This window comes from Carcharhinus amblyrhynchos, chromosome 9, assembly GCF_965287045.1.
Source record: "Carcharhinus amblyrhynchos chromosome 9, sCarAmb.v2.hapA, whole genome shotgun sequence".
Taxonomy (NCBI): domain Eukaryota; kingdom Metazoa; phylum Chordata; class Chondrichthyes; order Carcharhiniformes; family Carcharhinidae; genus Carcharhinus; species Carcharhinus amblyrhynchos.
This window is the reverse complement of record NC_137332.1, coordinates 28,796,506-28,818,968: the sequence shown is the minus strand read 5'-3', so window position 1 is coordinate 28,818,968 and position 22,463 is coordinate 28,796,506. Positions and strand designations below refer to the sequence as shown.

General features: G+C 43.0%; 1 protein-coding gene across 1 annotated transcript in view; it reads right to left on the bottom strand.

The window, feature by feature from the left end:
- Positions 1-22,463, bottom strand: part of ptch2 (patched 2) — a 120,650-nt gene that overhangs the window by 73,777 nt on the left and 24,410 nt on the right. Inside the window, exons 3-4 of the mRNA XM_080195373.1 lie at positions 2,291-2,480; positions 1,024-1,093 (exon numbers count right to left, since the gene is read on the bottom strand). Coding sequence (XP_080051499.1) covers positions 1,024-1,093; positions 2,291-2,480 — 260 coding nt within the window. The remainder of the gene's footprint in view (positions 1-1,023; positions 1,094-2,290; positions 2,481-22,463) is intronic.

Sequence of the window (22,463 nt, the reverse complement as noted above, 5' to 3'; positions counted from 1 at the left end):
CATAATAAATAACATACATGCAAATTTGCATTTCAAGACAAAGATATTGTTTGCCATAAACTATGGGAGAGAGGGTGCAGGATCTTTAACAAAGTGTTCTGGGTGTATAATAGAGATTTATGGGCTTTGCTATTACTGTTTAGAGATTAAGTTGCGTTCCCAACTGTTTCAGCATGGGGTAACAGGACTGAATGTGATAAGGTGATAAGGAATGTGAGGTCGAGAGGAATGGAAGGCGACCATTTCCTGCTCGCCCTCAGCTACCGCCCAATGTCTGCGGCACTCATGCCCCTTCTCACCCTGTGACCTCGCTCCCCCTCCCCCATTCCTGGACCACGTGCTCACAAGCACATACCTAGAAATCTCTTGCAACTCTAAAAGCAGCAATCTTAAAACGATGCCCAAATAACATTCTGCCCATCTTTGATCTTGATTGAGACCATCACTCCCTTCCAACAGACAAAGGCGACTTTGCGTTTTTACTGGCAGGTTCTAATTCATTTGTCAGATTTGATGTGGAGATGCCAGTGTTGGACTGCGGTGGGCACAGTAAGAAGTCTCACAACACCAGGTTAAAGTCCAACAGGTTTATTTGGTAGCACAAGCTTTCGGAGAGCTGCCCCTTCATCAGGTGAGCCCTGATAAAGGGGCAACATTCCAAAAGCTCGTGCTACCAAATAAACCTGTTGGACTTTAACCTGGTGTTGTCAGATTTGGCCTAAGGTTTTTGGCGGGGGGGGGGGGTGCGCGGTGCCTGTCATTTGGGAGCCCTGTTCCACCACATGCTTTGATTCATGGCAAGTCCATCCACTGGGCTCAAGGCACACTTCTGGAATAGAGCAGAGGAAAGCCCACTGGATATCAGGACTGGGCTGATGAATTTCAGTAGATAAAGAATGGTTCCCACCCACTTGCTTTGATAATCACCAGAAAAGTTCTGAGTGTGGTGATTGAAAACAAAAAAATTCCAGAGAGCAAAGGGACACCCTCAAAATAGTAAATTATAATTTCCATCAGACTCACTCGTTCAATCATTCCATTCTCAATGATAGGCACTCCAGATTTGTAACAGATTTTGTTTAAATCCCAGGACCTGAAAAAAAGGTTAAAGGGCAATGATCTGGTTAAATAGTACACTGATGGAGTCAGCAATGCTAATTACTGAGTGCAAGCACATATTTACATTTATTTACAATTGTGGATGAATGAACATTGAGCTGCTAGGAATTCAAGTTAAATATTCTGTAGCTGACATTGTTTAAGGATCACTGCTCACCGCGCCTCCCCAAAATAGAGATAAGCAGGGCAAGTTTACACTTGTGTCAATGGATACTGAGTGAAGGCAAGAAAGAATGAGGGTAAGAACCTCATCTTTATCCTATCAAATCAACTGACTGATGAATAAAAGCCTGAGACTAGGCCGCCTCTTGTCCCGAGGATGTTGTATGGAATTTTCAAATTCAGGAGCCATGTGAATGGGAAATATCAGATTCACAACTTCACCAAAACAATATGTAGAAAAGGGGAGGTAGGGCACTCATTTCAAGTCTCACTCCCTGTGGGTGGGAAAATCAGATGAGTGATTAAAATTGACCACTTCTGCTTGCTGTTCCAAACCTGCTGGGTTTGATGATGGATTAGGCGCCCGTTGGATTCAGGCTCGTACCTCAGGCCCAAATCCTAATTGGGGGTCCTATGATGATACCCTGTTGAAACTGGCCAGCAAATGGTGCGAAGGATCAAGAGGCTATCCAATTAAGCGAAAACATTTTCTTTGTGGGCCCAAGAGGAGTTAAGCCCTTGTAATGACTTCAGTGAGGCCTATGAGATGTAGCCGTGACTTTCTCCGCAGTGTCCATTTTGGACTCCTGATTCTGACTTTGCCTCTGAAGCACTCTAGGAGTGGAATTAAGTTTGTAAATGAAGGAATCTGGTGAAGGCCCCTGAGGAGTTATTTCAGTCCTCACATCTCATACATCTGGAAAGATGACGGGAGACTCTTGACCACCTGATCACCACCACTTGCTGCAAGTCGCCGTGCGCCCTCTTCCTTCCCAGAACAGGCGGGATGTGCATTGGTGACATGTGAAACGAGTTAAATAATCTCATATGTAAAACCAAGGTTATTTAGTGTGTTCCGCAATAAATATGGGAAATGTTGGAAGTACTTTGAGAGAGAGAATTAACTTTTCAGGCTTTCATTAGAAGTGCGTTCCTCACTTGCCCTGCCTTCTCCAACTACTCGGAACCCACCCTTCATGTCAATAAGAGACGGGAGCTGCTTTCTTACTTTCCATAAAGTGAGACCTGTACTTTGCTAGCTGCCAGCGCGGCCGTCAGGTGCTGAAGCAAAGCCTCCTGAGTTAAGATGTTTTCCCCTTCTTTCTTAGAGGTTTGGATTAACATCTGTGTAGTGAAGATCGTCTCCTCGCCCAGTTTGTCTCGTGTGTACATCAACTCGCGACTCACTCTGCTTCCCACTGCACAAAAAAAACAATTAAGGCAAAATTACTAATAATATTTTTAACGTGTAATCATTGTAACCATAAATCTCAGAAACTTCCTCGACAAGATATTCACTCACTCCAGCATCAATCATGTCAACAATTACCAACTTCAGCTTAAGAAGTATTTGCTAGGGTCACGGTAGTGCACATGATTAAGAATTGTCCTTTCACCTTTGGGAACCAGGATCAAATTCAGTTTAGAGTGACGGAATGAAAGCCTCCTTTGTGAGAATCTTCAATAAAACGCGTCCAAGGCAATCTCGATCCAGTTCCTAGTGGGCAAGGGCCCATGAAGGAGATTGATACTAAAGAATCTTACACGGAGGCCATCAAGATGGCTGGCACGGGAAAAGAAATTCTGCATCTTTTAATGGGGGTGCTCTCCTCATGTTGGGGTTAAGACATGTTTTGTGTGGAATGCAATTTAAAGCATTAAGCCCTGCATTTAACTCGAGACCTGGAACATTTGATGTTGACATTGGGAGAAAGATGCTCTGCACACCAGTACAACATTCCCCATCTTTTAAAATACAAAATTCACTCTCCTCTCCTCTTCTTCAAATCATGTTTGCTCCATATTGCATAGCTACCCATTTTGACTGAGCTCGCAGGACTGTTGTTTGTTCTCACCCATGGCCAACAGCCCTGTCCCAAGCGGCAAAAACATGGGCATCCAAAGGTTCTGGAGCACCGCCACTTGATTCAGAGCAGAAGATGACATCTTACAAAAGAGCTGCTAACTTTTGGGGTGGCATGGTGGCATAGTGGTTAGCACTGCTGCCTCACAATGCCAGAGAACCAGGTTCGATTCCTGGCTTGGGCTACTGTCTGTACGTTCTCACTGTGTCTGTATGGGTTTCCTCCGAGTGCTCTGGTTTTTCTCCCACAATCCAAAAGACATGCTGATTAGGTGCATTGGCCATGCTAAATTCTCTCTCAGTATACCAGGGAGGTCTTGCTGCAGCTGTATAGGGCAGTGGTGAGGCCGCAGCTGGAGTACTGTGTGCAGTTTTGGGCGCCGCACCTGCGCAAAGATATTTTGGCCTTGGAGGGAGTGCAGAGGAGGTTTACTAGGCTGATACCGGAGTTGAGGGGGTTGAGCTATGAGTAGAGGCTGAATAAACTAGGCTTGTACTCGTTAGAGTTTAGAAGAATGAGGGGAGATCTCATTGAGACGTATAAGATGATGAATGGGATGGATAGGATAGAGGTGGAGAGACTCTTCCCGCTCAAAAAAGACAGTAGGACTAGGGGGCACAGCCTCAAGATAAAGGGGGGGCGGTTTAGAACGGAGTTGAGGAGGAACTTTTTCACTCAAAGGGTGGTGAATCTCTGGAATTCTCTGCCCGTTGAAGTGGTGGAGGCTGCCTCGCTAAATATTTTTAAGAAGCAGGTTGATGGGTTTTTGATAAGAGAGGGGATTAAGGGTTATGGGGAGAAGGCGGGAAAGTGGAACTGATCCACGACAGATCAGCCATGATCTTATTGAATGGCGGGGCAGGCTCGAAGGGCCAGATGGCCTACTCCTGCTCCTATTTCTTATGTTCTTATGTTCTAAACAGGTGGCAATTACGGGATTTTCATAGTAACTTCATTGCACTGTTAATGTAAGTCTACTAGTGATGCTAATAAATAAACTTTAACCCATTCATAGAAAATATTTTAGTCACTTTTTTAAAATGTTTGTACCCTCAGAACAGTTAAAACCAAAATTAAACTGCTAAGCAGCAGGTAGTGATAGTAAAGAAGCTGTTTCACATACTCTGCCAAATTGACCTGAACAGTGCTTGAATTTTTTACAATTTAATTTGAATAATTGTATATTATCCATCAACCCTCAAGAGGGTATTTGAAAAAAGATGCTTAATAATTCATGCTGTAAAGCAGTTCCAGGACAATTGGTCTTCCCTCCCACCAAGTCAACTAGACTGAAGTAAAATGAGACAGAAAGATGATTGTAAAATGAGAAAAGATATTCCAAACACACAAGAGATAAAATATTTCCCCTGTAATAACCATGAATTAGAAATGTAAGCCGGCAATTTTCCGCAGTGTTTGATCCTGCATCAGGAACTGCAAATTCTCTTCCAGCCCTGAGGTAATGGTGTTGACTGTTCACACTTGCACTGGATCCTTGAACTCAAGATGGTAAAAGGAGTATCAGAGAAAACAAAGGGCTGCCTCTTTAAAAGAGGAACAATCCAAATCCTGATTACAGTAATGGGCTGTCTTTTCACTCATAAAACTCGACACTGAGATAATACAGTCTCTTTTGGCCTGGTGTGTGTAAAACATTTCCTGGCTAGCATGGTGCATGTCTCTCACTTTCATCCCCCGATAACTACCCCCAGCTCCCACTTCCCCGCAGTATGGCTCCATTTCCGACATGCTTTCGTCTGCTATCCAGTCCAAATTGAAGGGCTGGCAGACGTCCAGTGTGAGGTAAACCAGCATCGTAGGGCAAGACCACAGACAGGCAGTATTATAAAGCATTATTATTAATATCCTGACAGACGCTGAGCTCCCTCTCCTCCTTCCTGTGGCTGGCCAAACACCTCTTGTCTACCTAGAGCTTTCGATTGGCAGATTAATGGGGGCTGGGGGTGGTAGGGCCCACTAAATTAATACCTATACCACAACCTCCATAAAACCTTCCATTTGTACACTCAATTATTCTGCAGAAATAGAAATGTCACAGCCATTTTATGCAACTATGTGTTTGAAGGTATTATAATAATTAGGGAAACATCCCTAATTTTAGGGAAACATATGGAGCAAGAGTAGTCATCCAATGTTTGTAGGGGGAATTAATGCAATAGTTTTGTAGCTTTGCCTCCAGTGTATAATCCCTTCCAGTGGGTCTTCCTACAGAGGCCGGAGGCTCTGTGATATTATGCTAATATTTCCTTCCATTACAGGGGGCTCATCAACTCTTAAAATATACTGGCCGGAATTCTACCACCTCATCCACCACGGAATTGGCGCAAGCGAGGGTCCGACAATGGAAATCATTGTTGACTTCCGACAGGAATTTCCAGTCTCACCAAGAGAGGCTGTAAAATCTCGCCCTTTGTGTAACACTCAAATGGAGATGTTCATGGAGAGAGCACCTTTACATCAAATGCTGACCACTAGCCTCCTGCTGATAAAGACCGACCGTTACCCCCACAGTGGATAAATCAATATTCCTCCAATGTTGAATAGCAATTGGAAGGAACACCAAGGGTGGCAAAGGCACAGAATGTACTCTGGGTGAAGGAATTCAGTGTCCATCGCTAAAAGTGGCTTAGTAGCACCACTGTCAACTGAGCTGGCTGAGAGCTAAATGACATGGCTTGCTAGACTAGTTGTGCAGCAGGTGATGGGGGAACCGACGAGAAGGAAAAGCCCACTTAACTTCATGCTCACCAGTCTACCTGTCCCAGCTGCATCTGTCCATGGTAGTATTGGTAGGAATGACCACTACACAGTCCTTGCAGAGATAAAGCCCCATTTTCACATTGAAGATACCTTCCATCATGTTATGTGGCACCAACTATCATGCTAAACGGGAGCTCTTTTTGCCACCTGCCTTGCTGCGCGCAAGGAGGCATAATGGCATAGTGGCACATATACCTCTTGCTTTCCCTTCACCCACTCATCCTGTCCCCAATTAACTGCCCGCCAAGCTTTCAGCCCAACCCCAGAGGCACCATCCAGCTCTAAACGTTTTTGTAAGTTGATGATAATCAATAAGCCTGCTTATGATATATTAAAATAATGACCAGGTAAATTCTGCAACCAAATAGTTTGTGTTTCTGCTAATGTTCAAGATGTGCTGCATTGTATATATTTTCTCTGACTGTCAAAACAACTAAAATAATCAGAACTTAGACAAAAGTGCCACTCTACACTATGCATTAAATCAAGGGGAAGAGATGGTCTAATAGTATTATTGTTAGGCTGTTAATCCAGAAACTCAACCCTTGTCAGGAGACCTGGGTTCAAATCCTGGTTTGGCAGATGAAGGAATTTGAATTCAATAAAAAAAATCTGGAATTAAGAATCTACTATGACCAAGAAAACATTGTCAAATGTTGGAAAAACTCATCTGGTTCACCAGTGTCCTTTAGAGAAGGAAGTCTGCCATCTTTACATGGTCTGGCCTACATGTGACTCCAGAGCACAGCAACGTGGTTGACTGGGCTCCCTTGATTTGATTTGATTTATTATTGTCACACGCGTTAGCATACAGTGAAAAGTATTCTTTCTTGTGCGCTGTACAGATAAAGCATACTGTACATACTGAAGGAAAGGAGAGAGTGCAGAATATAGCACAGTCATAGCTAGGGTGTAGAGAAAGATCAACTTAATGCGAAATAGGTCCATTCAAAAGTATAGGGCAATTAGGGATGGGCAATAAAGACTGGCCAGCCAGCAATGTCTGTGTCTGAGGAATGAATAAAAATAAAACTGGGTCCCCTGTAATTGCGACTGGACCTGCACTGAAACCCTGAGGCACTGAATGTTTTATTCCGACTTATTTTGAAAAGGCCAGCTCAGTTTTGAATCTTTTCCAGGATACTAGTGTGCACTTCCAATTTCCTCACAGGGGAGCCATTGACCCTGTCATAGAGTGACACTGAGGAGGAATCGAGGGAAAATTGGAGGCAAAGTCAAATTCAGACACAGTGTTTGTGCAACATACAAAGGCCAACACAGATCTGCAAACCCGCCCTTTCAGCTGTGTGTGGAAGACATGCTTTGGAAAGAAGGTGAAGATCAAATTAAACAAATACACGTCAATGTAACTTCAGTGCCTCAGTTGCTGCAGAAATGAATAGTAAGTCAGACCCTCAATTAAGCATGTACTATTTTTCTGGGGCCTCAAGTGCGCTGTTTAAAATGACCGACATGTAAATTTAACTTTAAATTTAACTATATTAGAAATGCTGGAAATAATGGCTACATTGTGTACTGTTTTTGATCAAAAATAGCTCACTATGGGGAAACAGAGAGAGAGAGAGTCTCTTTCATTTGAAATTTGGCAATATGATCTAAAATTAATCACACTTGCACTTACAAATGAAAAAGGAAGGAATTCTTAAATTCCAAAAGTTGATTAATCAGACCAAACATGGCAAGACAAGATGGAAAGTGACCATCCGAAAAGGCACCACATCAAAGGATTCATTTGATGAGGTCCTGAGACAATTTCAAATTACTATTACCACTTTAACAGGGATTAAAACAAAGTTTTTGGACTAAGTCGCTCCATAATTAACAAGGGTATCAATTGGCAGATTAAATGCACGAAGAAGGAAGGATACCAACAGAGTCCATTAACTGCATTTCTTTACCGGGGTTTCTTTTAAGGAGGTTAGCTCCCCCCGATTATAACCCCGACTGTGTTGCAAGAACAGTGCAGATGGATAAGGAAGGGTTAAAATGGAGTGTGGGCAGAACTCCTTGCATTCTCTCACCTTCTACCACCCTACCGCCTGAATTTTCAGGAGTGCGGTGGCGTCCTACCGTGACTAATTTTTTTCTGCATTAATGGCGCTACAGAAATGCAAGCTCTTATTGTTAACATAAGTTGAACCCATCATCAGCTTCCATTTGACAAAAGGAATTTCTATTACGACCTCATTAGGCATCACCTTCCAAACTCACAATCTCTACTACCTAGAAGGACAAGGGTCGCAAACACGGGGGAACATCACCACCTGCAATTTCTCCTCTACACCACTCACCATCCTGACGTGGAAGTATATCGCCGTTCCTTCAGGGTCAAAATCCTGAAACTCCCTCCCTAACAGCACTGAGAATGTATCTGGATCACAGGACAAGTTGGCAGCTCACCATCACCTTTTCAAGAGCAAATACGGATGGGCAACAAATATCGGCCCAGCCAGCGATGTATACATCCCAAGGATGAATATATTTAAAAATTCAATTTGGAAAGAGGAGCTTGTGCTTTTATCGGAGTGTGATACACCAATCGAAGCTTGATAAAGCTGTGAGGTGACTTGTTCCCATTCTAAGCAACATCTTCTTTGAGCTTTACAGCGCGTGACCTCCAGCTGATCCCATGTCAAATCCTCCTACCACAGAAAATGTACTCTTCACCTTGAAGGATTATGTGGCCAAGGCTGGGAAGTTCCTGCATGAGGTCTGTGGCGATGTCTTTTGGGTCCGGTACACATTGCACTGCTCTGCCACTTCTTAGAATTCCATGCTTAAAGAAATTACATACAACTTTGCCAAGATTGTGTAAAATAAAACTTTTGTCTTTAATTACTTTCTTTTTGTTTAAGTCAGCCAAAAGGCTGGTTGGAACAGTTGACAAAACCATGCTTCGAAAGGATTACAAGCCAGGAAACCTGAACTGAATTTTTTTTTAGTAACTCTGAGAACTGCAGCCCGTGTGGGCAAACAAAATGGAGACTGTCCCTTTAATTACTGGGTAGCAGAACACAATTACTGTTATTTGCTATCGCCTGTTCATCTAGTTGGGCCACCCAGAATACCCAAACATAAAAACTTGCTGACAGCTCATCATATCATACCAAAAGCTAGACAGTATCCAGCTTAAAAATCCACAGAGTGACGAGAAGCTTAGAATGGCTTTGTTCCTGCAGTCACATGCTATTTTCCAATACTTGGTTTATGAACCATTAAGACAAGCCTGGTTTCTCCTCTTTATCTACAGGCAACACTGCACAACTAAACAGAAGCCTCACCTTCTGAGAGGATGAGCATGCTAGAGATTTAGGGCTGGATTTTCAGATTCTGTCAGGGGAGGGAACGGGGGACCATTGGAAGTTTCTAACCTCCATTCCTGCCCTTGTGATCCCTAACTGGCTGCCAAACCCACTTCCATACTAAGTAAGGGGGATGCCCCTTGTGAAACCTGGGCTGATGACCATCTCCCCGACAGCCAGTTAGCTCTTGACCTCAGACCTCCACCAATGCTGCTCCATTCCACAGACTAGGTGGTGCAGAAGGATAATCCTAGGAGAGACCATTCATCTTCTTCTGTGGAGAAAGTCCCTGGATTCACTCTGTGTCTTGCCCTGCCATCTTTAGTTAAAACTGGGAGATGGTGGGTGAAAACTTCTAACCTATCAATTTACAATGCGGTCTGTCAAAGTTTCAATGCGGCACCCTTCAAGAACTATTTTCTTTCACCCATTCTGTGTCAAATTTAACTCTCTGGCACAAAATATACCAACATTTATCCACTACTCGAGGCTTTGTTTAATAAATCTGATAAAAAAGACTCCCAAAATCCAAAACCAGCCTGGAAAAGAACGGAAGTAATGGCAAACAGCAAAGCAAGGAAGGGCAAAAGAAAATGTCAAAAAACTGATAAATCTTCCAAAATATCTGAAAATGGAAAATGCACGCCTGACTGTTAGTCACCGACAAAAGACAGAGATTTTCTTATGATTTTAATAGATTCTAAAGAGGGTGACTGTCACATTATGTGGTGGGAGTTTTAACACTGCAGAGAGATCAGAATCCAGAGGTACATCAAATAACAGAAAGGATCAGAGAGATCAGAATATTATTGTTGCTTGAAGGTTCTAATTGCTATAAATTATGTAGAGAATAATGGATGCCTGGGGGTGATTACAAGACCGATGGCTAATTGAGATGTTTGGATGGTTTATATATAGAATAATGGGTGTCTGGGAATGATTAAAAGGTTGCAATCTACTTAAGGGAATGGGATGGTTCATGCATATAATAGTGGATACCTGAGGATGATTCAAAGTAGTCATATAATTGAGGAGTTCAGCTAAGCTTGAGTGAGTTTATATTTGTTATCCAAGATCCAATGTTTACAGTCCCAGAATTACTCTGGGCAATGCATGTGGGTGGTTTTAATTTTGCTCCTGTCCTTGGGCTGGATTTTATGGTGTGTTTTAAGTTGTAAAATGCAGTGTGTGGTCCTCCTGCCACCCCCAACCCATCCCCAAATTTACGATGGACAGAGAGGATAGGCAGGACCCCCATTCACCCTCTGCTCTCTCCATCACCCACCCACTCTTGGGTCAATTAATGGCTACTTAAGTGTCTCAATTCCTGCGCCTCTATTATTTTACCTGTGGCAGGGGAAGCCCATACAATGTGGGAGGCCCACCAAGCTGATGTTGAGAAGGGAGCGTGACTGTGCCCATCAATTTAATTGCTCCTTTTCATTATTAACACCTGGATTGTTTTACACCAGCGATGTCAATCTCATATGATCCACAGGGCCATACATAGACTCTATACCTGCACCTGCAACAGTCAATGTAAAAATACTGCTATTACTATCGCAACACCACAGGCCTCCAAATCAAAGGTAACTTGTTTTTTCAAAATATTTTTTCATTATCTTAAATTCATTAATTTCCCATCTTCAGTTCTCCAAACATTGCAGACTCAGTGTTATCAGGGACAGCCTACTCCCCCTTCCACCTGTCAGCAGCCACCTGAAAGTGCTTGAGAGTGCCCATGTGTGTACCCCGCCTGATTCCCCTCATCCCATCTCTGCTTCTGCCTTCTCACCAGGAAACATTGCAACCTTTGCTGTGTGCCCCTCACTGAAAGAAGCTCAGATTGGGACCCCAAATGGAGTAAAAACCAAGCCCAGTTCTATGGTCCAGAGCTGGCTCCCTAACATTTGGTATCACCATGCAAGGCCTATTCTTATCTCTGGCACTGTCAAAGAAACAGCAGTAGATATGGGTAGACAAGCAGGCATAACATATCCTCCAACTGGCAAAGGTGAGCTATAAGAGAGGGGATTAAGGGTTATGGGGAGAGGGCCGGAAAGTGGAACTGAGCCACGACAGATCAGCCATGATCTTATTGAATGGCGGGGCAGGCTCGAAGGGCCAGATGGCCTACTCCTGCTCCTATTTCTTATGTTCTTATGAACACAGGCTGCCGTCCCCTTTTAGGGGGAATAACTGACTGCTGATTTAACCTGAGGATCACCAGACCTTAGTGTAGGGGCAAAGCTGAGAAGATGGGCCTTCATGAATACCCTCAGCCGGTACAGGAATTGAACCGCGCTGTTGGCATTGCTCAAACCAGCCGTCCAGCTAACTGAGCTAAACCACTCCCTGGTTCCAACTGGTATACAAGTGTACAGAATAGAAAATGGCTGAAGGAGATTTAGCTATTAGTCCATTCTCAAACATTCTGCCACTCCAAAGATGTGCAGATTAGGTAGATTGGCAATGCCAAATTGACTCTTGATGTTGGGGGATTACACAGTAAGAAGTCTCACAACACGAGGTTCAAATCCAACGTGTTTATTTGATAGTAAACCCACAAAGCTTTCGGAACACTGTTCCTTCGTCAGGTGAATGGAAAGGAGGATTAGCAGGGTGAATACATGGGATTACAGGGATAGGACCTGGGTGGGATTGTTGGTGCAGGGATGATGGGTTAAATGGCCTCCTTCTGCGCTGAAGAGATTCTATGAATCTATTACTAAAATAACTGGTCACCCTCACTGATCTTAGAAATAAAGACCTATTTTAAGTTTCATTCTCACTCTGTAAGCAGTGAATAACAAAATTATCAAAAGTGCTGCAGCGATGACATTTATGATGCCAGCAAAACCCCTGAAAGCAATAACTGCCTTCTGTCTTCCTGCCAGCCATTTATCTTAATGCTTTACATCTCCCACCTCCTCTGTGCACCAGAGAGAAAAAACTAGCTCCAAAGGACTCCTTTGCTTTCCCTTTTCAACACAGTCCAGTCAGATACTTTAAACACATTTGGACTCCCCGACTTGCTATTTCCTTTTTCCTTATTTTTTAAGTCAATGGTGTCAGTTTTGGAAATACAGTCCCAAAATTCCTCATCTGGCGATTTCACTGGGATTAATGAAGCCGCCACTCTAATTGCAGCTGTACTCGAACCTGGGGGGTAAGTGAGCCAAGACAAATACACAAGGCAGCATCTTCACTCTTCCAATAGACAAACGTGCTGTAAAACTATTCTTGTTTTGGGGAAATCAAAAATGAACCTTTTTTTTTCAAATAAGCTCTTTGACCAGCTGGACACGATGTCGCTTTTTATTCAATATTATGCTCTGGCTTTTATGTTGGAATGTTGATTCGTCCCTTTTATTATTACTGTTTGTAATAATTTTGTTACACTTTGCTTTGATACATTCAACAACCACCGCAGCCACCCCCCACCCCCGCCAACCATCCATTCCTAACCAACCCCATGGATTATACTGAAGTTGATTAAACAGGCAAGCAGCAATCTCACTCCAATTCACCATGCAGCTGTCAGATAGCGCACAGGAGAAGACCTGGGAACTTTGCTCTGCCAAGATTTCCATTGCTTCCTGTGGGTAAGCACTTAGCCTCTGCTCTGCACCTTCCCCACAGTCAGCTAGTTGACATGTGTGATCTGGCACCCTATCAGTCAGTAGCTCAGGACGCAGCAGTGCACGAAATCCGACATGCCACTGGGCTGCCTAATAGCTGGTGATTATTTCATTCAAGATTGCCACACAGCTGGTTTATTTATATTGGCTCCAAGTGGTGATACAGCAATTTTATTCATCAAACCTATCATTTGGTGATTTCCAGGTAAGCTAGAAACACAGGGTTTTATGCTGGTTGGTCCTGAGCTGTCAAAAGCAATTAAGATTTTTGTCAGACTGATGTCTTGAGAGGTAAATGGAGTTGAGGTGCACAGCAGCCACAAACAAATCGGAATGGCAGAGCAGGCTAGAGGAGCTGAAAGCTTATTCCTCTTCCGACATCAAGGTAAGAGATTTTTCATTATCCTCCTGGTCATAAAATAACGCCCAACTCAAAAATATGTAAAATATATAGCACAGAAGCAGACTTTTCTGGTACCTAATCTTTGCCAGTGTGAATAAGACATATATATAATGATATATACATATATATGGGGCAACACGGTGGCACAGTGGTTAGCACTGCTGCCTCATAGCGCCAGGGACTCCGGTTCAATTCCGGCTTTGGATCACTGACTGTGCGGAGTTTGCATTTTCTCACATGTCTGCGTGCATTTCCTCCAGTTGCTCCAGTCTCCTCCCACACTCCAAAGATGTGCGGGTTAGGTTATTTGGCCATGCTAAATTGCCCCTAGTATCAGGGGGATTAGCAGGGTAAATATGTGGGGTTACGGGAATATGGCCTGGGTGGGATTGTGGTCAGTACAGACTTGATGGGCCAAATGGCCTCGTAGGGATTCTATATACTAATATGGTCAAATTCGCAGATTTTGCTTATGTCTTAAGAATTGCTTTAACTTTTTTAAAGATCACTTTCGGTGCATCTCTTTCTATGGGTCTGCAGGACAGTGCTTCCACAAGTGAAGTATAAAGAGAGCCTAGGGCTACTCACACCAGCACCCGCACCCTCCCACCACTTAATAACCTGAATTCCTCTTAAATTTACAACCAGATGTGTGAAGAAGGAGATAAGACTGCTTGTAAAGTGTGTCAATCAGGCAACACTACAGCTCCAGAAGTGCTAATTCATCTCCGATCCCAGGATTGACCAGGCAGCTCTGAGTTTTATTTTGCGAAAGTATTTCCCATTCAACAAGATAATGGCTTTTGAAATTTGATTTTGGAAAAATTTCCAACTGTGTTTCCTGACCGTTGGTTCCCAAATGGCACAAAAATAGACAGTTATTGACAAACACAATCAGAAATGCACATCAGACTGTACTTCATATCATTCCTCTCAGCACAGATAGTGCTTTGTAAGATTTTTTTTGTTAAGAAGTGGTGAATGCAGAAACATGATTGACAGCATTATCACATTCCCAGTTGCTTCGGACATAGAACTTTGTCGAAATGATGATGTGAATATAGGTCGTTTGGCCCAACATTTGGTTTCACTTGAGCAGTATGTAGCCCATATACCTGTTCTGTTCCCATGTCCCTTCATCCTCCTTTCTTTCAGCTATCTATCTAACCTTTTCTTAAATGTTGTCAGGCTAACATGGTATGACCTCAAAATACTCTTATGTAGAATAATTTCTTCTACTCTTAATGATAGATCACTTACATTTAATCTTGTATCAATGTCCCCTCTTTCTGGACCCCTAAATTACTGAAGTCAGTCAGTCTGAATCTATCTACTCCATCCCCTACCTTCATAAATTTAAACAAGTTTATCAAGTCACACTGTGCTTCTAACAAAAAGCTGCAAGAAGCCATGTTTAAGCTTTTCTTTATTCCATGCAACCTCCTGGTGAATCTATGCTACATCTTCTCTACTGACAGCAATGATACTGCCAGAAACTAATCATTTTAGGGAAAGTGCTTTAAAGCAAAGACTGAAATATTTTGTAGGTTGAGCACTTGTCATCAGTTCTGGTGCAGTGTTCAATTAATTGAATCTCCAAGAACAACTACCTAACTCAGTTTGACTCTATCCCTTTTAAAGATTACCCAAACTCGTCAGCAAAAACACCTCAATAAGCACCTGGGGCACAGCTGCTCACAGATCACAATGAATGGGAAAGACTTCCTGTGTGTCGCATAAGTAAATCATTAACCTGTGCTCTCACACCAGTCATTTTACAGAAATAACTACGATACAACTTATGCACATATTTTTATAGTGGAGGATAGCACTATCTATGGTCCCAGTTTAATGTGTAAATGCGGTGTGAAAAACACAAGAAAAGCTTTACAGCAAAGATGTTTGAGGACGAGTCAGGATTCTAGATGTCTCTTCAAACCTTTCGACGAGCCTGAACTGGCATTGCATTGATTCAAAATGCGGAGGTTCAGAGGCAAATTTTCAAGAACTCCATTCCCACTTTAATAGATCAGGATCTGCACTATGTTTTCCATGGTGGTCATAATGTGGAGATGCCGGCGTTGGACTGGGGTAAACACAATAAGAAGCTGCACAATATCAGCTTAAAGTCCAACAGATTTATTTGGTAGCAAAAGCCACTAGCTTTCAGAGCGCTGCCCCTTCTGTCAGCTGAGTCCACTTCAGGCAAAGTCAGGCGACTCACCTGACAGAAGGGGCAACGCTCCGAAAGCTAGTGGTGTTTGTTACCAAATAAACCTGTTGGACTTTAACCTGGTGTTGTCAGACTTCTTATCATATTTTCCAGACACGCAAAATGCAAAAAAAATTGGCAAAATCTCACAATGAAACACGAAAGCATTGGTCTTAGCACCTAGTACCTGTGTGCTGCAGGTAAAAGGGAGGTAATGAGTTTGAAAATACACTCTTTCTAATAAACACCCCAAAATAAATCTTTTTCCCCCAAAAACACACTCTACATTTAATATTTTTAAAATACATTACAAAAGACATTGACTTGAAAATTACAAAAAGTACAATAAAACTTTACTTTTCTCCATACAGCATGTTCCACTCTTAGCTGCCTCAATACCATTGTAATACTCCTGATATTCACAATGTCCATTCCTTGTCAGCCTGAGGGGTTCTGTACAATTTCCAGCCCCTTGGTGTACTATACCTTAGATAGCAACCTTTCCCCATTGCTTGCTGCTCTGCAGTGGTGACATTGCCATCTATGGAAGTTTAATTTTTTTGAGTTAGCTTGGTCTCACTCCCTTCCCCTGACCCCACCTTTCCTTCGCTGCGACCACAGAAATTAAACAGTTGCTGCTGAATCTTAATAACCATAGAACTGTTTTCTGCCAAGAAGTGTTGCACTTGGATCAGGATTTTTACAAACTGTGGATAAAAATAGCCAATTGGCAGATCCTGATATCTTAGCTCATTTTGAAGCTTTCATTCAACAATCCATTTAAATAAAAACAACTGAACATGCTTAACACAAGTGTTACTTCGTACAACACGGATTAGACTTCCAATATGATGTCGAGGTGCAATTTGGCAGCGTGGAACGCATATTTAGCACTGACAAGATTTGTATTAGGAATACAAAGGTATTGGAAATTCTATACTAACAGTGGTGAATGGGATTTCTAATGCAGGTTGAGGTATTGATATACTTGGAGTTTGTTTCTTTAACACTATCTATCTGATGTAAAATCTAGTCACTCTAACACATCATACAATTCACAGCTTGAACTTGTGGGCACATTTGTCTTGAGGTGGACTTTGTAGTTCCTCAGCACAATTCAATCTCAAATATCCTGAGGGGCAAAGCACCTGCAAATTTCTCCAAAATGAACAACAAAAATACCAAAGCACCCACTGCATAGAATCAACCTTTTTGTGTTTCAGACAATTGCTGACAACCTCACGTAATCTTTTCCAATCCTTTCCACCAACCAATTAGAGCTGTCAGTAACTGCTTCAGAGCAGGCAGCTGTCAGTGTAAGTGAGAGAGGGTACAAGAGTTTAATCGCACTGCTAAGTGTCTGTTATATTCGTAAAGGATTATATGGGAAAGCACACAACTGATTCCTATTCCAGCCTCTCCCCCTATCGTTTATCCATGTACTATATGCTTCACTGTAAAAGATATGGAAGACAATCAATCTGCTCCTTGGACTGCTGTGCTGCTGTATGTTGGCAATTCTGTGCCTCCAGGTATGTGAAGAGAGGAGGTGACACAATTTTCTTTCTCTCCCTAGAGGGAAGTTTCATTCAATTCACTATCCTTACCCCCTACATAAACCCTCACTGAGAGGATTAATAAGGTCCAGAATTTGAGGACAGGGAGGCTGTATCCCAGTACCACATGGTATAACAATTAAAATGGACATCCTACCACGCTATTCCAGGCCAAACACAGGTGACAGTAGTCCATTCTAATCCAAATAACATTGTAAAGCGCCAAAACTGGGTGGCAGGGTGACACAGTGATTAGCACTATTGCCTCACAGTTCCAGGGACCCAGGTTCAATTCCAGCCATGGGTGATTGTCTGCATGGAGTGTGAACATTGTCCCTGTGTCTGCAAGGATTTCCTCCGGGTGCTCTGATTTCCTCTCACACTCCAAAGATGCGCAGGTTAGGTGGATTGGCCGTGCTGAATTGCCTTTTAGACTCCAAAGATGTGTAGTTGGATAGATTAGTCATGGGAGATGTGTGGGGTTACAGAGATAGGGTGGGGGAAAAGGGCCTGGGTAAGATATTCTTTCAGAGGGGGTCGATGCAGTGTTGATGGGCAGAATGGCCTCCTTCTGCACTGTAGAGATTCTATGTTTCTAACTGCTCCCATTTCAACTTAGAAAATTTCAATCCTGGAGGAACATTTGAAAGGAATTCCAACTGTGATCACCAACTATTCTTCAACTACCTATGCTTTGATTGCTCGACATCAGTCCATTATGTTGCTTATCATTTGCTTGCTAGCAACATAACAAAATGCAGACCTTAATAATTTAATCTGTTTTCCGAATTGTGTAGAGTTGCATAAGTCAGTCAATTTTAAACATTTTTATAGCATTCCCAATGAAATCCAGAAATTAAATTTCTTAGGAAGTTGTGTTATTCATTTGTACTGTCATGGTTATCACAAGCGGGACGGAAGTGGTTGCTTCCATGTTGTCATTTCACATGATTGTCCAAAGTCAAATTTACCTCGCAAATGTCACGTTGAAGCACAACACTGATTGGGTGAGCAGTGCAAGAAATAATGAATTTGTGGGATTAACAAAAAGAGGAATCACAGCAAAAAAGTTCAGCTGGAATCATGAAATCTAAAATAAATTTATTGCCATAAAGGGGTTCCTGGAATATTGAATAATATTCCTATTTTTTAAGGACAGGGATGTTATAACAAGTAACATGTATTCTTCTATAAAAGTAAAGCTGATTATATCTGTTTAAGATCATTGTCTAGATGATTTATTGAACTCTGCCCTCCTGCAACGAACGTCCCGGGGAAGTCAGAGTTTAATTGCTCCTTAGGTGGTAACACAGACTTCCCTTTGCTTTCTCCCTCTTTTTAAGCGTAATTGGTCATCCAGTCAGGGATTGTAGCAATGCATTCAGTTTTATGGCTTTTGAACATTTCCTAAATGCAATATCAGTAGCAGGCAGCAATTGTACAGCTGTAATTTCATTGAGGGGTTCAAATGATTTCACAAATCGCAAAAGTAAAGTTCAAATAGCTTCTGACCACATCTGATCCCAGATCTATGGATATGAAAAAAAATCTATTCCATGGGCTGGATTTAACAGTATATGGGGGTCTCCGGCCCTAACCCCTACAGCTAAAAAGTCCCAATAATCTGCCTCACAGGGGTTTAATGCTTGGAGTAATGCTAGTTGGTTGAAGGTGAGACTTAGTATCCTACCCCACCGCTGGGTAGAAAGTAATGTCTCAGAGAGCTACAAACTCAGGACTAGAGAGCACAGCCTCAAGATGGGGGGGGGGGGAGTTTAGAACAGAGTTGAGGAGGAACTTCTTCAGTCAAAGGGTGGTGAATCTCTGGAATTCTCTGCCCGTTGAAGTGGTGGAGGTTACCTCGCTAAATATATTTAAGTCACGGGTAGATAGGTTTCTGATAGACAGGGGAATTAAGGGTTATGGGGAGAAAGCGGGAAAGTGGAACTGATCCACTTCAGATCAGCCATGATCTTATTGAATGGCGGGGCAGGCTTAAAGGGGCTAGATGGCCTACTCCTGCTCCTATTTCTTATGTTCTTATGTTCTTAAACCAATCAAATGGACTGAGACCAGACATCCCTCTGGTCTCAGCAGCATCACTGGGAGCATGGGGATTGTTGGGACTACAATGGTGTCCACAGCCAAGGAGTTGAAGCTGGTGTGAAAGGTAAGTGGGGGTGAGCCGTGATGCTAATGCCAGAGGAGGGGGGGGCTAAGATACCGGTGAGGGGAAGATGGTGTTTGTGGGTGGGGGGGTAATTCCAGGTACCCTGGGATGCATGTCATGGAGGAAGAGAACCAGGGGAAGGGGGTGGAAAATAACCAGTGGGTGCAGTTGAGTGGGGTGGCCTGCCAATGGGCCCAAGAGAACCCTAAAGGAGGCACCATCCCTTGATCAGTGAAAACTGCCCTCTCCGAGTGCTGGTTATATCACCAGTAGCGGATGAGGGCTTTATGTTGACATAAATTGGCTACTAAAATGCTCCATTTGACCCACAGGTGAGCGGGCTGCCTGACGTCTTCCCCATCACAGGTAACATTATTGCAGGGCAGAGGTGGGCACATTTCCTTAGCATTTTACAGCTCCTCACATCCTCCCTCCAACCCCTGCCCCCAGCAGTGTCATAAAACTCAGCCCCATATTCCTAAATACACATGTGAAGCCATTATTTCTGTTTTATTTCTGCTACACTTCTTTTCCCATTGCAAGTGCAGGATTTGCCTTGCACTTATTTGAGTTAAGTGCAGCTTATTTGAGATAATTCATCTGTGTTGAATTGAATGCCAAAGCTGTACTTCTACCAGTCATTATGGGCTGGACTTTTACCAGGTCAGGAAATGGTCCTGTTTCTCAATCTCATTCCCATGTTTCCAGTTTTCGGGAGTGCCCTCTAAAGGTGCAGGCTGATTTGGATCACGAGCTTGCATCCTGGACTCCCAATCTGGTCAGCTCCCCATTGTGGGCATAGGCATGTCCTAGTCCTTCGTAATTCTCATGAAGTGGGACCAGCTTCCCAAAGAGTTGTGTCACAAACCATAATTCGCATGAGGGATCCTTTTTGGAAGGCTAAATTAAAATGTTCTTCCCGGTGCCCACTTGAAAAGTTATGCCCCAACCCACCCTCCAATGATCCTTCATGGTTCCATGCAAAGATATGAATCACTAAACAACCCCAATAGCCTCGTATGTCTCCCAAGCCCACCATTCCCCACCCCCTCCCACCTCCCATGTCCCTGATGCCAAGCTTCATTTTGCATTCTTGACTGAGAGGCCAGAAATCCATTAGCTTGTTGAAACTCCTGAGCCCCAGGCAAAATATTATTTGGTTTGACAGTAATGGCTTCCTAATCTTGGCGGCCAAATTTACAATGTTTATTTACACAAAATGAAAAGTCTTCAAGTACTTGCAGTTTCTGCTATTGATTCTTTAAAGGGTCTAAATAATTAACACTTTTATTGAGCTGCAGTTAAAAAGGAGTTTTTTTTAAAGAAAGTAGAAAGCTGATAATGAATGAATGATCATGATTTAAAAGCTTTTTTAAAAACACATCCACAACACCAAGGTGGGCCTTTCAACCAGCCCGCCTCCACATTCAGATATCCAGCAGCCCATTGCTTATTTCAGGATTGGTTGGCCTAATGAAGATCCTCTCAGTGGGGGCAATTTCTCCAGAAGCAGGCAGCCTGAGCCAGGAATTTACCCAACTCCTGCGATCGGAAGATAAAAATCCAATCCCACATACCATCTTTCAGAATCAGTCCGATTTGCCTCTGTTCATCTTCATTACATATTCACGGTGGATTACTAGTGCTTTTAGCACCCTCTATAGACAGTAAGGAAATGTTGATGACATTAGATAAAGGATGGTAGGGGAAGGCTTTTTGCGCCCTGCACCGGTTGCCTTCAATGGTTTATTTTTGTGCTGTAATGTCTATGTAAACTCAGTGCCTTGACAATAACTGAAAGGCAGCCATTTTATGCTGGTGACTAAATGGGAACACCAGCATGGTCTTCCTGGGCCAAATGGCCTGTTTAGCTGTAGCCAATGCTATGCAATTAAAAGTGTGACAAAACAGCCAGTGTGACTTCAGAACTCTAATTTTTCCAGATTTGTAACCACGGGTGAAGATTTTTACACCTCTGGTACTTTTGTCAACCGCCTTGAAGGCCTGTCTTCTGGTTCATGACCCTTTCACCAGTGGAGAAGAGTTTATCTGCACCTACTCTGCCCAGAGGCCTCCTGGGTTTGAATAACTCTGTCAAATCTCCTTCTCAAACTTCTGTCATCCCAGCAACCGGTCTCGTAAATCTTTTCCGCGCCCTGTCTAAAGGCTTCACATCCGTCCTAAAGTGAGTTATATCAGGGTTCTGCATATACTAACAACACTGCCCCGGGTTGGATTATAACTTTGTTATGCATATTTTAGAATATTCCCTTTTGCTGTGGTGTGGCTCTTCCAGTGTGGTATCACTAGAAGAGCCACACTGCTCAGTCAAGCAACGGAAGAGCCTTTATTTTAAAGCTAGGTTAATTGGTGAGAAAAACAAGCGTGTCTCTGTCATCCAGCAGCACCGAGAAAGAGAGAGAGAAAAAAATTACATGCCCTGCTCTCGGGCTTTTATTCCAATCATATGGCGTACATGGCTAAGGCCACCTTCAAAGTGTTGTGGGTAGGATTAGCTGGATTAGGGCTACACTGAAAAGACCCATGCTGCTTTGGAGGAAGTCTCACTGTGGACCAGTTGAAAGAGACTTTTTTTTATACCTGTCCAAGCCACTCCTGCCTTCTGTTAGAAAGGGTAAGGGGGAGGGGGCGGCAGAGAAATAAACCCAAGAGGCTCATAAGTGCTCTCCAGCCAAGTGCTGTCAAAACATGTATTGGCCAGAATGTTTTTTTTTGTTTTACATTATTGTTCAATCGGGGCCTTTCCCAGAACCACCTTCTACATTTTAAGGGAACTTGTGTTTGTGGGGGGGAGGGGACGGGGGGTAATAAGAGAGAAAGAAAGAGAGAGAGAGAGAGAGGGGCCTTTAGGAAAAGCTTTGTTGAAAATAAATCTTTCCATTCCCTGAATCGAGTAGCAGATGTGTGCTCCACCTCAGGCCCAATAGGCTGGTCTCATCGAGCCTCGCTGAATGAATGCAAGGCTTTGTCACTACCATGAATGTCCGTCAGAGATGTTCTGTAACAAACAGGGAGAGAAAAAGAATTCTCTACAACAAAAGCAGGAGACCAAAGCCTCTACATAAAAAAAAATAAACCAAGGAAAGTGGGTTGAGGAAAAGAGAAGGGAAAGGTGTATGTGGGGTGGGGTGGGAGGGGGTGCGTGGTAGATTATATATAGAAAACCTTGTAAAATTGTGAAGGGAAGGAAAGGGAGAAGTTGAGTGATTA